The 19016-nt window shown below is 35.3% G+C and overlaps 1 protein-coding gene across 1 annotated transcript in view; it reads right to left on the minus strand.

Annotated features, from left to right (window-relative positions):
* Positions 1–353: 353 nt before the first annotated feature.
* Positions 354–19016, minus strand: part of LOC123549115 (tyrosinase-like protein 2) — a 29371-nt gene continuing 10708 nt past the window's right edge. The window contains exons 5-6 of the mRNA XM_045336941.2: positions 2164–3477; positions 354–910 (exon numbers count right to left, since the gene is read on the minus strand). Of these exons, the coding sequence (XP_045192876.2) occupies positions 833–910; positions 2164–3477 (1392 nt within the window). The 3' untranslated portion in view covers positions 354–832. The remainder of the gene's footprint in view (positions 911–2163; positions 3478–19016) is intronic.

Genomic DNA, 19016 nt, shown 5'->3' on the forward strand with positions numbered 1-19016 from the left:
CTTACCCACTACCCTACCAAACTCATTTACCTTACTGACCCCACACGTTTCCGTTGAGGTCAGATACTGGGTCTGCTAGTGACCCTCTACGGAAATACGGGGTCAGTATTATGAACAGCGACGGGGCGTATCATACTGACACCAGATATTTCCGTGGAGGGTAAAAACACCATAATCGACTGAGCACTTATTTATGCCTAGAAAGACATGAACATCTACTGACTCTGCGCAGAAATATAGGGGTTCACCACGTGATCGCCATTTATCCAGTGAAAATTCTAGAATTTTATTGGATGTGAAACAAAATGTCAAATGCGCCATGTCACACACACAAAAACAACAACTCTTCAATATTTACCTTGAAAATTGACATTTTAATGAAATGACTTATCAACAAGAGTTTAACCATAGTTCTTATGTACAGATACAATGTAGTTACCACACTGTTTGTCTTTTAGTTGTTTGGGACCGCTATGTTGGACAGAAACAATGTAGTTACCCGCAGTTCGTCGAGTTGTTATGTAGGCCAGACACAATGTAATTACCACACATTGTTATATCATAGTACATTTTTACATTTGAGATACAAAACAAAGATTCTTTCATGGCAATGGTTCAAGTGTAAGTAAAGCATAGGATAAAATTTCATCATTTTAGCATATTCATATATGTAATCATCCATTCTCTCTAATCTACATGTATCTAGCGATAAGACAACGTGTATGTTACTTGTGAGATCTACAACTATCATATGCTTCTCAGTTCCATAACTGTCATACGCACTTCGAAAGCCATCACGTGACTTCCATACTTTGATTACAGTGGATGGGTTTTACAGTGGAACGTCGAACACTGGACCTCTATTTCTAGGACTAGGCACGGCTACCTTAATAGATCTCATGTCTAATATCTGAAAGCAACACAACTGCTATAAATTTTAAAAGACTAAATATTTCATGTATATTGAACATATTAGATGACTTTGTGTAATATGGGACTATAAAATACCGGTTAGAGATACGTATATGTAATTTTTTACGTTATTATAACCCCAGGTACTAGTATCTGGACGCTAAGTGGATTCCGCACCGCTCCGTCCGTCCGTCTGTAGACGGAATTTGTCCGCGCTATTTCTCAGCAGTTATTTACAAGATTTAAATCAAACCTTGTAATTATTATCAGTGCCTAGTTGTGCATGTGCGAAGCGGGTTCCATTTTGACGATTTTTCACTTAGTCATGGCACTTTGTTATTTCTTTTCTTTATATGTATATGGAAAAAAATTGTCGGCGCTATTTCTCGGTCCATATATGCCAGACTTTTATCAAACCTTGTATTATCATTGGTACCAAGTTAAGTTGTGCATGTGCAAAACACGTTTCATTTTAATGATTTTTCACATAGTTATGGGCCTCTATTGATTTTTTTCTTAATATGTGTATGGAAACAATTTGTCCGCACTATTTCTCAGTCATTGTATGCCAGACTTCTATCAAACCTTGTTATTATTATCATAGGTACCAAGTGTAGTTGTGCATGTGCGAAGCACGTTCCATATGAATGTTTTTTTCCCAAAGTTATGGCCCTTTGTTTGTTTCAAATATGATAGAGTTACATTGGAAAAAACTTCAATAATTTTCTTACATATTTCATATGCTGTTAAGTATAACTACAGTAGTTGATGACCCTTAGTGATTACATGGTCCCTTGACCTTGACCTTGACCTACTGATCTACTTTCTTTTTAAAGATATCGCCATAAAATTTGGACCACTTGTTCAGTTTGAACACACCTTGATTTTGACCTACTGACCTATTTTTTTTTCTTTTTAAGGTACAGTAATAAAATTTAGGGTTCTTATACAGTTTTGCAATATTTTTTGTGTATTTCTGTACATTTTCTCTCCCATGTACAATATACAAATGAATTGCATTATATTTTCAATACCCCTGTTCCTGCGATAATAAGCTGCTGTCTGGTGGTATTCATCACCGTTAGTGATAGGTCTTGTTGAAATTAACAGAAGTCCCTAAAGTCACATAAAGTATTTTCGCTAAAATTTGGTGTTAATAATAAATCGACATTTTTATAAGTTTTACAAATGAATTATATCGTCTTGAACGATTTATTGCACTTTGAACTTCTTAAATGTTTACATATTTACCGGTGTTTGGCCTCCCGTAGAAAATGCTCTCGATTCTGGAGATATCAGATTCACTGGGGGCGAAAGTCTTCGTCCGGTAGGCAATATCCGACTAGCTAATCTCCGAGTTGATGCTTGACTTCTATCGGTGTTCGACGATACACCACTTGATTGTCTCAGATCCCGTGTATCAGCGAAAGAAGCTAACCTTCCTAACATTTGTCCGCGACCGCGTATTAGTGTGTCACTCTCACTGACTCGAGAAATTTGGCTGTCTGGTGATAACCTTCTATCTTGTGAACGTCGCCGTCCACCAGAAAATGTTCTCCTCTGTGTCTGAGACCCTACAGATTCAACAGAAGTCCGTCTAGCTGGTGTTGATCCCCGAGGATCAGGTAAAATTCTTCTATCTGGAGATAGACTGCGACCAGGGGATCCTGTTCTTCTATCTATATGAGAAACTGCGCCATTTGATGTTCCTCGGTCGGATGGAGGAAATCGACTGTTTGAAAATACTCGCCCTTCTTCTAAAGTACTTCGACCGTCAGAAAGAGTTGTCATATCTGCGGTTCTTCTCACAGGCGGAGGGCCCCAACCCTCAGGTATTGTTCTTCTACTTGTACGACCGCTTCTATTACGACGAGATCCACGTCGGTCAGCAATAGCCCGGTCACTTGGCTGACCTGGGGCTTGCTGCGCGGCAATTCTTTCTCTATCGGCCGCCGTGAAAGCATCTGAAATAGCAGTATGAATTGTACGGCCATCATTTGGTGGATGTTGATATGATATACCTCTATTTAGCGGTGGTGATGGTACTGAGAGAGCTTCAATTTCCGCCGGCTCAAGGCTTGCTTGTGCAAATGCCTTTGCTGGACTTATATTCGATGTTCTAGGACCAAAAGCAAATGTGCGACGAGAACGTGCGATACAGATCCGCCTTCGTCTGTGACAGTAGATTGGCGCCGGAAATTGACATCCTCTACAACAATTAGGACAAGCTGGCGTAGATTCGTAATAATACCAGTTATCTAGCCAATAATCTTTCAAACCATCTGCCACTGTCAGCCACTCAAACCCCGTCATTGGCGACTCTGGTGCGTGACTGTTGCCAGCTGGTACATTTGGGTAATCTTGTGTTGGGTCAATACTGCAACGACGGTACTGCCGCCGACGAAAAAGCTCCCAAATATAATCGGCGAAAGCATGATGCATGTAGAAAACCGGATCATACCCTGAAGTTGCCGGGGAAGCCATATCACCACCGACCCAAATATGTGCTCCGTTACTATACAGCTCAAAATCGTAACCTATCTCAGCAGTTGGATGAGAAATTTGCTGTAAAATAAAATGTCTAGAGGATAGCAATACTCTGTTTCAATAGTTGGGTACGAGTTAAGAAGTATACAGATTACTGTCATAGCCAGCAATTAGAAATAGCTAAAACATACATTATACCGCTTGAAATCATAACATAGCCAATGAATTCCATTGTATACAAACAGATTTGAAAATGGAACAGTGAGGTAAGTTTGGTTTTACTAGGAAAACAAAATCATTCATTGTATTTCTAAAGACCATATTAAAAATAAACCTAATGACAAACTATTTAAAGCAGGATGAGTATTGGTAAAGACTTTGCTCAAGAAAATGAAAGTTACACGTTAAAAAAATATTCGATTGATTACATTTCAGACACGTGAAATTAAAGGCATATACTATTACGAGACCCTCGTGTATTTTGGAACTCGTGGTGAATAAACTGCATTTACTTTAAAGTATGGTGTCTCGGCAATATGATTAAAGTACATCTCCAATTAACGCTACGCTTTGGATCTGAAGACGTGTTATTGTTAGACTCGTTCTGACGACCCTTCCGCTAGCCAGTCGGAGTCTTGCTTTCAACATTTTGAAAGTGAAAGTAGAAGTTTTAAAAACATTTATTTAGTCTGGGCTTTTCATATTTATAATAATAATTTGAGAGGTATCATATGTCACGGTACGGACTTGGTCTCTTAAGGAGAGAATATGTGTCAGGCAGCCGGTTAGCTCGGTCGGTAGAGCTCGCCCTGTAAGCGAGGGGTTCCGGGTTCGAGCCCTGGACTGACTGCAAATTTTTCTCACACTGTGACATTCGACGCTATTTTGATGGTTCAGCCAAATTCTTGTTGAAACGAGTCGTGTGATTGATTCAAATAAAAATAGATTTGCGAAAATAAAAATAGCAATATTGGAAATCCAAATGTACAGAAAGATGAATGTAAATAGGTCATCCTCAGATCTTTGTTTAAAAGAGCAAGTACTTTAGTCAGATTGGGTGTCTCGGGCGAGCCAGTTATCTTTGAATTTGAGAGAACACACATTAAAGAAGTGGTTATGAGATTGTGCTTGTGTATAACATTACTGAAATGAATATTTCAAAGTCTTTTTTATATAAATGACGACAGAAAACAAGTGCGGACTAGGAAAATAGCAAGACTATTATTTTCAAATAAATTAGCACAAGAGCCTGAAAGTTTATCCATAAACCAACACGAGTCTAAATAAAAAAAGCCACTCTCTATATAAAAAGACACCAGGGATGCAACGCATTCACACCCCATGCACCACATCATGAAAACAAGAAAATTTCAAAAAGCAGACGCGCGAGTGTGATCGGTTGGTTTCAGGTTATAATGCAGTAATTCGGTCCAAAATATGCGAAAGAAGTCCCTAATAAATAGATCCTAATTTTTCCATTTTTCGCGCATTTGCGCGTAAATCGGGGGCCAAATGGGCATTATTTCACTCGTGGAATGAATTTTACATAAAATAGGACACGTTTCATGCTAATACTCGCATGTTTTCGAGTTGTTTACTTGAAAACGAAAGTAGGGTGTTTATTCTGCGGACCGCTTTCTGAAATGCGGCAATATGAGGGTACCTGACTTCAGTTGACTTGCATTTCACTGCATACTATTCAACACCCCTTTTTCTTTTCGTTTTCTTGAAGCAAATGTATGGATATCTTGTGGAAAATAGGTCTACGGCGTAGTGAAAATCTAGAAATTGTAACAAAATTGGTCTGAAGTAGCTGAATTTTATATGAAACAAAGAACAATTTCTTTTACTGGTATATAACCTTCATTATGTAAAGGCAACAAAAATATACCTGGAACTGTGCTTACGTAATCAACAGTTTTAACAACATTTCGTTTGTCGTCAAAGCCATTGCGTGACGTCACAGGTTAATGTATATTTCGGCCGTGGAGTGAATAAAGTTGTTTAACAAAATCAGTTACTAACTACTTGCATAAATGGTCAAGTTACTTCCCTGCTTTTGAGAATGCTCGAGTTTTTTCCCATTTTTGGGTTTTCACCAACATGACTTGTCTAAATATTTTTTATATAAAATTGGTAAATAAATTTAAAGCTGTGATATTATTTTTTAAAAAAATATATATTAATAATAAAAAATACAGTGATAACGTATACAGATTTTTATCTGACTCTTAAAACTATTTTTATTATCTCCAAAGCAGACAAATGAAATGTTGTTAAAACTGTTGATTTTGTGTTAGTCGATACGTTGACAGCGACAAGTAAGCACAGTTCCGCACGGTGTTCCGTTTGGACAATCGTGACTTTTTTTTAATACTAAACCGCGATGCACGATGGTACAATGACGAAAACGCGATGGCGCGATGGCACGATGATGAAACAACGATGGTACGATGGTGAAAACGCGATGACACGATGATGAAATCGTCATGGTACGATGGTGAAATGTCGATGTGATATCGCGTTTTCATCATCGTAACATCGTGTTTTCACCATCGCACCATCGCGCCATCGCGTTTTCATCATATTACCATCGTGCCATCGCGTTATCATCATCGTACCATCGCGTTTTCACCATCGTACCATCGCGTTTTCATCATCGTACCATCACGTTTTCACCATCGTGCCATCGCGTTATCGTCATCGTACCATCGCGGTTTCACCATCGTACCATCGCGTTTTAACCATCGTACCATCGCCTTCCGGTTAGAAATGCGTAGTCCCGTGCACTTGTATTTTTGTCAACAATATAGATTGATGTATCTCAATATATTTTGTGATAAGAAATTTACCATTTAGTCTCTGCTGTTTTGTACAATGTTTTATAAAATGTTCGGTGCTCAGTTCATTAAAACTATAAAATCTTCAAGGCCACGGCATTTATATTTTATGTATGCAAGAAAGTAAATAGAAAGCTGGGTGTAATAGTCACATGGTATTATTCAAACTCAGCTTATTCTTGTTAGGATGTAGAAGGTAAATAGTGCAATGTGAAAATGAGGTTGTATCAATCCTGTATTTTACTGATACATATACTGTACCACTGCGCATGACCAACGATGGCGAAAACGCGATGGTACGATGGTGATAACGCGATGGTACGATGGTGAAAATGCGATGGTACGATGATGAAAACGCGTTAACACGATGGTGAAAACGCGAGAGTACGATGATACGATGGTGAAAACGCGATGGTACGATGATGAAAATGCGATATTACATCGACATTTCACCATCGTATCATCGCGATTTCATCATCGTGCCATCGCGTTTTCACCATCGTACCATCGTTGTTTCATCATCGTGCCATCGCACTATCGCGTTTTCGTCATCGTACCATCGTGCATCGCGGTTTAGTATGAAATAAAAAGTCACGATTGTCCAAACGGAACACCGTAGTTTCGGGTATATTTTTGTTGCTTTTAGATAATGAAACCACCCGATCACACTCGCACTAGTGTTTTTTTTTTATCACACTCGCACTACTGTTTCTTTTCTTTTTTTTCTTGTTTTCATGTGGTTGGTGTGGTGTGAATGCATATAGAGTGGGGGTGTCGTTTTATATAGACTCGTGTTGGCTTATGGATAGAATTTCAGGCTCCTGTGTAAATTAGCTTAGCATAATCAGATAATGCCATTTACGTAATTATACATGTATATAAATTGTTCACGTTTAGAGTGTCGGAGTGGCTGAAATGTGACATCACATAATGTTTTTGTATTCAGACTTATTCATTTTCATCACCAATATCCTATACAGGCAACTCCTCTAAAAAAAATGTGTTAGTTATTTTAGTGCAACTTGTGCAAGATACAGAAGACTCTCCGATTCTAGAAGCTGTCCTGGTTTTTTAGCGTGCCAGGTGTGAATTGGACTCTTATCCCAATGCTAATAACTTTAAGCTGAAGGAGCGGGGCCTCGAACTCAGGATACTTGTTTTCGTAGTCCGAGACAGTATTAGAATTGTTTGTTTGTTTGTTTGTCTGTTTGTTTTGGGTTTAACGCCGTTTTTCAACAGTATTTCAGTCATGTAACGTCGGGCAGTTAACCTAACCAGTGTTCCTGGATTCTGTACCAGTACAAATCTGTTCTCCGCAAGTAACTGCCAACTTCCCCACATGAATCAGAGGTGGAGGACTATCAAATAGTCACGGAGAACATACGCCCCGCCCAAGGATCGAACTCACGACCCCGGGATCCGTAGACCAACGCTCTTACCTACTGAGCTAAGCGGGCGGGCTTTGTTAGAATTGTACCACTGCGTCCACTGTTGACATCGCAGTAATGTGCAGCTAGTGTATTTATATCCATTTCTTTGCCAGAATTGCAATACATATTTTAAAACTATGAAGTTGTGAAAAAATATCATTCTTCAATGAAATACTAGAGCTCAATACAAAAAAAAAAAGTTACTTTTCAGATATTTCTGATTTTAAACATGATCAATCAACGATCAGGCTTTTCGTGCGAAAGGTTCAACTGATAGCAAATATTTTTCATCAAAAAATGTTTCATAGTTATCAAAGTTTGCTTGCAAACTGTATTTCCTCCAAACACGATTAATTTTGATATTTTTCTGCGAAGTTATCTCACTGTGCATAAACATTTTGCGTGTATAAAACATAAATAAATCAAAATGGGTTACTTTACGATGCCAGGAAATCCTATACCCACCCTGCTTGTTCGTGGGCCAGTAAAAAGATACCAGTTGGAAAGTGTTTTAAATCAAAATAAAAAAAGCAATGGGTATGTCAAGTATGTGTTATATTTAGCTTCACGAGTGCGGATGATGCGGAAATACAGTGGCAGGGTGTTTCACGAGTATAGTTGCATATATCGGGATAAAACAAAGATTTTAAAGACGATTTGAAGTGTGTATAGTTTATAAATATACATTAAAGTTACATTTAGCAATATCGTCAGTTAACGCAGAAAGTACCGAAAATGCCGTTTCCACAATTAACAATAAATTAAACCTTTATTAAACTCGGACAATTATCAAAAGGAATTTTGGATCATTGCTAAATCTTGTGTACTCTGCGTCTCAGATTTGTATAACAACTATAGGCAGTTTGATACACCATTCATAGAAATAATCTTGCCCAAACCTTGCACTAATTTTATGTATGATAAAGATGGCAACATATATTTTCTTTTTGTCAGATTTGAAAACAGATTTTGATATAAGTTTAGTTCTACTCAGTAAGATAATTCACATATTTATTAATTGAAATTTTAAACTTACTTTTGCCATTCATGATTTTTTTAAAGGATCTATAAATGCTACCGAAAATTCGGAAAATTACAGGTAAAATATCTACCTTTTAATTTCTGAATTTCAGTTATACTTCTTTATACAGCTATTTTTGTTGGAATCTTGCAAACAACCAACCAAACAACGCTGTGTTGATGCTTTGAGGCAGCTGCATTTGAAAGTTTTGGTTCACTTCTTTACACCCTAAATGAAGGTCAGTCTAAATTCAAGATGGCGGAAGTACCTTAAGAAGTTATGCAGATTCTGCTTAAGATGCGCAAACAAGGTTACCGAAAAGAACGCATTCCATGCTCAGCGATAAGCAGCACATATAAAATGCCCGACATTGTAGAAATTGATGTTTGAAAATCCATGTATAAAATCAGAATAAACGAAAAATTCAAATTTATTTATAAGGACCCATGAACTTCCTCAAACCTATTTTAAGAATGACGAATAACGTTACTGTCATTAAAAGACGCAGATGCTCACTTTTTTGTTTTTATCGAGTATGCATTGACTATTGCCGGTCAATAGTCAACATTACTGCCTGAGGTCCGGAGGAACAAAGGTAAATAGGTATGATCCTTGACCGGCAAGTTATTCAGTAAGTATTTTGTTGTTTGGCATCAGAAATAATTTTACATATTTTTTTGTGACTTTAGCCCAGCAAAATTTAGTGCTGAACTTTGGACCGGTGCTTTATACCAGGAGTCATGTAACTTTATATAACATATATCAGATGTCTTCAGCCTTCACCTTGTACAAAAGAGACGATTGCAGCTTACCTAGTATTTCCCATCTATATTGAAATGCTTTGTGGGCAAGTTGTCAGTACTATAAGGGAACCGTAAAGGATACACTTTGCACGTTAAGTCCACCTAGTTTGATCAAACTTTGATTAAAGCGAAAACTTCGATCTATCTTACATAAATTAAGATCTATATGGAGACACACTAGTTTCTTTAAAGTATCTTGAAACAGGTACAGCAGTATTTAATCACTTTTTAGCTCACCTGAGCAAATGCTCAGGTGAGTTTTTCTGATCGCTCGATGTCCGGCGTCTGTCGTCTGTCTGTCTGTCTGTCTGTCGTCTGTCGTCTGTCAACATTTGGCTTGTGTATGCGATAGAGGCTGTATTTTTCGACTGATCTTCATGATATTTGGTCAGAATGATTACCTTGATGAAATGTAGGCCGAGTTCGAAAATGGATCATCTGGGGTTAAAAACTAGGTCACTAGGTCAAATCAAAGAAAAACCTTGTGTATGCGATAGAGGCTGTATTTTTCAATTAATCTTCATGAATTTTGGTCAGAATGATAAACTTGATGAAATCTAGGCCGAGTTTGAAAATGGGTCATCTGGGGTCAAAAACTAGGTCAATAGGTCAAATGAAAGAAAAACCTTGTGTATGCGATAGAGGCTGTATTTTTCAATTAATCTTCATGAATTTTTGTCAGAATGATTATCTTGCTAAAATCTAGGTAGAGTTCGAAAATGGGTCATCTGGTTTCAAAAACTAGGTCACTAGGTCAAATCAAAGAAAAAGCTTGTATATGCGATAGAGGCTGTATTTTTCGATTGATCTTCCCGAAATTAAGTCAGAATAATAATCTTAATGAAATCTAGGCTGAAATTGAAAATGGGTCATTTTGGGTCAAAAAGTAGGCCACTAGGTTAAATCAAAGAAAAACCTTGTGTATGCGATAGATGCTGTATTTTTCAATTGATCTTCATGAAATTTGGTCAGAATAATTGCATTGATAAATTATTAGTCAAGTTTGAATATGGGTCATCCGGGCTCAAAAGTTAGGTCACTAGGTTAAATCAAAGAAAAACATTGTGTATGCAATAGAAGCTGTATTTTTCAATAAATCTTCATGAAATTATGTCTGAATAATAGCCTTGATAAAATCTAGGTCAGGTTTGAATATGGGTCATCTTGGATCAAAAAGTAGGTCACTAGGTCAAATCAAAGACAAACCTTGTGTATGCGATAGAGGCTGTATTTTTCAATTAATCTTCATGAATTTTGGTCAGAATGATAAACTTGATGAAATCTAGGTCGAGTTTGAAAATGAGTCATTTGAGGTCAAAAACTAGGTCACTAGGTCAAATGAAAGAAAAACCTTGTGTATGCGATAGAGGCTGTATTTTTCAATTAATCTTCATGAATTTTTGTCAGAATGATTATCTTTCTAAAATCTAGGTAGAGTTCGAAAATGGGTCATCTGGTTTCAAAAACTAGGTCACTAGGTCAAATCAAAGAAAATGCTTGTATATGCGATAGAGGCTGTATTTTTCGATTGATCTTCCCGAAATTAAGTCAGCATAATAATCTTAATGAAATCTAGGACGAAATTGAAAATGGGTCATTTTGGGTCAAAAAGTAGGCCACTAGGTCAAATCAAAGAAAAACCTTGTGTATGCGATAGATGCTGTATTTTTCAATTGATCTTCATGAAATTTGGTCAGAATAATTGCATTGATAAATTATTAGTCAAGTTTGAATATGGGTCATCCGGGGTCAAAAGTTAGGTCACTAGGTTAAATCAAAGAAAAACATTGTGTATGCAATAGAAGCTGTATTTTTCAATAAATCTTCATGAAATTATGTCTGAATAATAGCCTTGATAAAATCTAGGTCAAGTTTGAATATGGGTCATCTTGGATCAAAAAGTAGGTCACTAGGTCAAATCAAAGAAAAAACTTGTGTACGCTATAGAGGCTGTATTTTTCAACTGATCTTCATGAAATTTGGTCAAAATGATTGCCTTGATAAAATCTACGTTGAGTTTGATTATGGGTCATCTAGGATCAGAAAGTAGGTCACTAGGTCAAATCAAAGAAACACCTTGTGTATGTGATACAGGCTGTATTTTTCAACTGATCTTCATGAAATTTTGTCAGAATGATAGCCTTGATGAAATTTGAGTCAAGTTTGAATGTGGATATGCTGGGTTTAAAAACTAGGTCACTAGGTTAAATAATGGAAAAACCTTGTGTATGCAATAGGGGCTGCATTTTATACTGGATTTCATAATATTTGTTCAGAATGGTTGCCTTGATGAAATCTAGGTCAAGTTCGAATATGGGCAGTCTGGGGTCAAAAACTAGGTCACTAGGTCAAAACAAACAAAAACCTTCTGTATGTGATAGAGGCTGTATTTTTCAATTGATCTTCTTGAAATTTGGTCAAAACGATAGCCTTGATGAACTCTAGGTTAAGTTTGAATATGGGTCATCTGGGGTCAAAAACTAGGTCACTAGGTCAGATCAAAGAAAATACTTGTTTATACTCAAGATTTTTTGCTCCAATTTTAATGATAATTGGTCAGAATATTTTTTCCATGAAATCATTAGGTCAAACATGTTTACACTGTGATGGTGTGTTATGGTGTGTTTCTCAGGTGAGCGACCTAGGGCCATCTTGGCCCTCTTGTTTATTAAATGTTGGCAAACAACGCACATTTCTACATGACTAACGAAGTAGAAGTTAAACATTTAAGTAGTATTTCGTTATATATTGGTGAATTTTAGAGCTCATGTTTTCACTGCACAAAAAGGCAAAAAGCTGAATACTTTGATAGTGACCTCTGAAGCTGGTGAAAAAGTCTCCAAAAGCAGCTTGATAACGAGTTGAAATATTGGCTGACTGAAACTCGAGATAGATATACATGAAAAAAAAATAGATAACAGCTTGATAACGAGTTGAAAAATAGGCTGATTGAAACTCGAGATAGATATACATGAAAGAATAGATAATATCTTGATAACGAGTTGAAATATTGGCTGATTGAAACTCGAGATAGATATACATGAAAAAATAGATAATAGCTTGATAACGAGTTGAAAAATTGGCTGTTTGTAACTCGAGTGAGATATACATGAAAGAAATAAAAATAGCTTGATAACGAGTTGAACAATCGGCTGTTTGTAACTCGAGGGAGATATACATGAAAGAAATAAATAATAGCTTGATAACGAGTTGAAATATTGACTGATTGAAACTCGAGATAGATATACATGAAAAAATAGATAATAGCTTGAAAAATTGGCTGTTTGTAACTCCAGAGAGATATACATGAAAGAAATAAAAAATAGCTTGATAACGAGTTGAAATATTGGCTGTTTGAAACTCGAGAGAGATATACATGAAAGAGAAACAATAGCTTGATAACGAGTTGAAATATTGGCTGATTGAAACTCGAGATAGATATACATAAAAAAAATTGATAATAGCTTGATAACGAGTTGAAACATTAGCTGTTTGTAACTCCAGAGAGATATACATGAAAGAAATAAAAAATAGCTTGATAACGAGTTGAAATATTGGCTGTTTGAAACTCGAAAGAGATATACATGAAAGAAATAAAAAATAGCTTGATAACGAGTTGAAATATTGGCTGTTTGTAACTCCAGAGAGATATACATGAAAGAAATAAAAAATAGCTTGATAACGAGTTGAAATATTGGCTGTTTGAAACTCGAGAGAGATATACATGAAAGAAAAACAATAGCTTGATAACGAGTTGAAATATTGGCTGATTGAAACTCGAGATAGATATACATAAAAAAAATTGATAATAGCTTGATAACGAGTTGAAACATAGGCTGTTTGTAACCCGAGAGAGATATACATGAAAGAAAAAAAAATAGCTTGATAACGAGTTGAAATATTGGCTGTTTGTAACTCCAGAGAGATATACATGAAAGAAATAAAGAATAGCTTGATAAAGAGTTGAAATATTGGCTGTTTGTAACTCCAGAAAGATATACATGAAAGAAATAAAAGATGGCTTGATAAAGAGTTGAAATATTGGCTGTTTGTAACTCCAGAAAGATATACATGAAAGAAATAAAAGATAGCTTGATAAAGAGTTGAAATATTGGCTGTTTGTAACTCCAGAGAGATATACATGAAAGAAATAAAAAGTAGCTTGATAAAGAGTTGAAATATTGGCTGTTTGTAACTCCAGAGAGATATACATGAAAGAAATAAATAATAGCTTGATAACGAGTTGAAATATTGGCTGATTGAAACTCGAGATAGATATACATGAAAAAAATAGATAATAGCTTGATAACGAGTTGAAAAATTGGCTGTTTGAAACTCGAGAGAGATATACATGAAAGAAATAAAAAAAATAATTTGATAACGAGTTGAAATATTGACTGTTTGAAACTCGAAAGAGATACACATAAAATTTTCGATTTATTGCATAAAGCATGTAAATACAATGCCTATAGCAAATACAAACATAATATCATCATACATGAAAAAAAAAAAAAAGATAATAGCTTGATAACGAGTTGAAAAATTGGCTGTTTGTAACTCCAGAGAGATATACATGAAAGAAATAAAAGATAGCTTGATGACGAGTTAAAATATTGGCGGTTTGAAACTCGAGAGATATATACATCAAAGAAATAGATAATGGCTTGATAACGAGTTGAAATATTGGCTGTTTGTAACTCCAGAGAGATATACATGAAAGAAATAAATAATAGCTTGATAACGAGTTGAAATATTGGCTGATTGAAACTCGAGATAGATATACATGAAAAAAATAGCTAATAGCTTGATAACGAGTTGAAAAATTGGCTGTTTGTAACTCGAGAGAGATATACATGAAAGAAATAAAAACAAGAAGGCCAAGATGGCCCTAGGTCGCTCACCTGAGAAACACACCATAACACACCATCACAGTGTAAACATGTTTGACCTAATGATTTCATGGAAAAAATATTCTGACCAATTATCAGTAAAATTGGAGCAAAAAATCTTGAGTATAAACAAGTATTTTCTTTGATCTGACATAGTGACCTAGTTTTTGATCCCAGATGACCCATATTCAAACTTAACCTAGAGTTCATCAAGGCTATCATTCTGACCAAATTTCAAGAAGATCAATTGAAAAATACAGCCTCTATCACATACAGAAGGTTTTTCTTTGATTTGACCTAGTGACCTAGCTTTTGATCCCAGATGACCCATATTCGAACTTGACCTAGATTTCATCAAGGCAACCATTCTGAACAAATATTATGAAATCCAGTGTAAAATGCAGCCCCTATTGCATACACAAGGTTTTTCCATTATTAAACCTAGTGACCTAGTTTTTAAACCCAGCTTATCCATATTCAAACTTGACCCAAATTTCATCAAGGCTATCATTCTAACAAAATTTCATGAAGATCAGTTGAAAAATACAGCCTCTATCACATACACAAGGTGTTTCTTTGATTTGACCTAATGACCTACTTTCTGATCCTAGATGACCCATAATCAAACTCAACGTAGGTTTTATCAAGGCAATCATTTTGACCAAATTTCATGAAGATCAGTTGAAAAATACAGCCTCTATAGCGTACACAAGTTTTTTCTTTGATTTGACCTAGTGACCTACTTTTGATCCAAGATGACCCATATTCAAACTTGACCTAGATTTCATCAAGGCTATTATTCAGACATAATTTCATGAAGATTTATTGAAAAATACAGCTTCTATTGCATACACAAAGTTTTTCTTTGATTTGATCTAGTGACCTAATTTTTGACCCCAGATGACCCATATTCAAACTTGAGTAATATTTTATCAATGCAATCATTCTGACCAAATATCATGAAGATCAATTGAAAAATACAGCATCTATCGCATACACAAGGTTTTTCTTTGATTTGACCTAGTGACCTACTTTTTGATCCAAAATGACCCATTTTCAATCTCAACCTAGATTTCATTAAGATTATTATGCTGACTTAATTTCGGGAAGATCAATCGAAAAATACAGCCTCTATCGCATATACAAGCATTTTCTTTGATTTGACCTAGTGACCTAGTTTTTGACCTCAGATGACCCATTTTCGAACTCTACTTAGATTTTATCAAGGTTATCATTCTAATTAAAATTCATGAAGATTAATTGAAAAATACAGCCTCTATCGCATACCCAAGGTTTTTCTTTGATTTGACCTAGTGACCTAGTTTTTGACCCCAGATGACCCATTTTCTAACTCGGCCTAGATTTCATCAAGTTTATCATTCTAACCAAAATTCATGAAGATTAATTGAAAAATACAGCCTCTATCGCATACACAAGGTTTTTCTTTGATTTGACCTAGTGACCTAGATTTTGACCCCAGATGATCCATTTTCGAACTCGACCTAGATTTCATCAAGGTAATCATTCTGACTAAATATCATGAAGATCAGTTGAAAAATACAGCCTCTATCGCATACACAAGCCAAATGTTGACAGACGACAGACAGACAGACAGACGACAGACGCCGGACATCGAGCGATCAGAAAAACTCTCCTGAGCATTGCTCAGGTGAGCTAAAAATAGCTTGATAACGAGTTGAAATATTGGCTGACTGAAACTCGAAAGAGATATGCATGAAAGAAATAAAAAAAATAGCTTTATTAACGAGTTGAAATATTGGCTGATTGAAACTCGAGAGAGATACACATAAAAACGATAATAGCTTGATAACGAGTTGAAATATTGGCTGTTTGTAACTCGAGAGAGATATACATGAAAGAAATAAATAATAGCTTGATAACGAGTTGAAATATTGGCTGATTGAAACTCGAAAAAGATATACATGAAAAAAAAAATAGATAATAGCTTGAAAACGAGTTGAAAAATTGGCTGTTTGTAACTCGAGTAAGATATACATGAAAGAAATAAAAAAAATAGCTTGATAACGAGTTGAAATATTGGCTGATTGAAACTCGAGAGAGATACATATAAAAAAAGATAATAGCTTGATAACGAGTTGAAATATTGGCTGTTTGTAACTCCAGAGAGATATACATGAAAGAAATAAATAATAGCTTGATAACGAGTTGAAATACTGGCTGATTGAAACTCGAGATAGATATACATGAAAAAAAAATAGATAATGGCTTGATAACAGTTGAAAAATTGGCTATTTGTAACTCCAGAGAGATATACATGAAAGAAATAAAAGACAGCTTGATGACGAGTTAAAATATTGGCTGTTTGAAACTCGAGAGATATACATAAAAGAAATAGATAATGGCTTGATAACGAGTTGAAATATTGGCTGTTTGTAACTCGAGGGAGATAAAAGAAAGAGATAACAGCTTGATATCGAGTTGAAATATTGGCTGTTTGAAACTCAAGAGAGATATACATGAAAGAAATAGATAATGGCTTGATAACGAGTTGAAAATGTGGCTGTTTGAAACTCGAGAGAGAGAGATATATATAAAAGAAATACATGTAGAGAAATAGCTTGATAACGAGTTGAAAAATTGGCTATTTGAAACTCGAGATAGATAGACAGATAGATAGATAGATAGATAGATATGACAGAAATAGATAAAAGCTTGATAAGGATTTGAAAAAATAGCATTAGGAAATAAGAAATAAATAATATTACCCAGGAGAGATTTATATGTAAGAAATAAATAAAAACTTCATAAATCATGGAAAAAAAATGGCAACATGAAACCCGATAGAAATGTAACAAATAGATAAAATGGGAAAACGAGTTGAAAAATAAGCCACAGGAAACCCGAAAGATTTGGCCAATTGTAATGATTTTGTTTTCAATACTCCACTTTTTCGCTTTCAAAACCCTAAGTATAGCATTGTCTCACAAAATGTCTACAGAGTACAAAAATGTATTTTTAGAATATAAATGAAAACTTATAATACAATACATATCACCAGTAATTAAACATATGGAATATATTAAAGGAGTTGAATGAAATAATGAAATGCGAGGCTGCGTATTTTTGTGTGGCATGTATACTAAACAGTATGTATATTAATGACTAAATTATTTAAATTACAGCTGTTAGATGTTTTAACCGACGCAATTAAAAAAGTAAGATGGAATGCGAGTCATTCTTTTCATCTCAACCCTAATTTAATTTATTTTACAATGCTACTTTGAAACTATTCACAAATACATCTGCCAACAAAAATATCAACTCTTACTGTATATAATTATCTACTCCATATAACAAAATCTTACAGCCTCCTTCTCATTAGGTATGAATGATAATCACAGACTTATTTCATAGTTTTATTTTCATGTTAACTTGATTAATTGATGAAATAGATTTTAGTTTTGCGTGCTTTGTCGGCAAATAAAGCACGGTTTTGAGTTCAGATGCCTTCGTTATTAGACTAATACGCATCTGAACTCAAAACCGTGTTTTATTTGCCAACAAAGCACGCAAAACTAAAATCTTTTTTCCATTCTAACACGTTCGAATTACACCAGGAAGGGATACTAATCTGGAATCCTTAAACCGGAATAGCCAAAAGTAGGTCATTTTGCGAAACGTGTTTAAATCGACAAAACAACACAATGAAAATCCTTCTTTGTTTATATAAAAGAAAGTCTTAAAAGTGTTAGAAATGATTTCATTTAATCTATGAAATTGCAATGCGAACAAGACTTATTGTCCATGAAAAATATACAAAACAGTGCAATGTAAGTACATGAGCTAGAGCAAATTTTATGTCATTGTAAATAACAAAAATATATAGCAAAGAAAAGAAGGTCATAGTTTAAATTGCCACTTGACAATTATATTGTCCGTACTGGAAAAAAAACCAAGAGGTTCGTGATAACCTCAGTTCTTTCATTTGAGTTTCACATCTCAGACACGTAGAAAACTTTGATAAAAATCACCAAGATATATTTCTGCCAAATAATTTTAAAAGCTGGCACGCAGATTCAGATGATGAGCTTTTCTAAATGTTAATTTAGCCATGTTGAAAACAAACACCAGCCCCACATTTTTATTTAATTATTTATTTATTTTTGACAAATCAAGATGTCGCGAACACTTTAGGTGGAAATGATTTAGAAACTGGGTTAACATTTCCTAACGATACAATTTATTAAATTTTTAATATTTACTTTCAGGGAACCGCGGATAACCATGTGGTAGCTATATGTTTTTAATAGTTGGAATTGTTAGTACACAACTGAAGCAAATAAGCTGTAGAAGATTTTCATCACAAGGTAAAGTGATCACGCCCAAAACAACTACAGGAAAAGTGATCACGCCCAAAACAACTACAGGGAAAAGTCATCACGCCCCAAAACAACGATAGGTAAAGTGATCACGCCCAAAACAACTACAGGAAAAGTGATCACGCCCCAAACAACTACAGAGAAAAGTCATCACGCCCAAAACAACTATAGGAAAATTGATCACGCCCAAAACAACTACAGGAAAAGTGATCACACCCAAAACAACTACAGGGAAAAGTAACCACAGCCCTAAACAGCTACAGGGAAAAGGGA

Source organism: Mercenaria mercenaria, chromosome 6 (assembly GCF_021730395.1).
Source record: "Mercenaria mercenaria strain notata chromosome 6, MADL_Memer_1, whole genome shotgun sequence".
Classification (NCBI taxonomy): domain Eukaryota; kingdom Metazoa; phylum Mollusca; class Bivalvia; order Venerida; family Veneridae; genus Mercenaria; species Mercenaria mercenaria.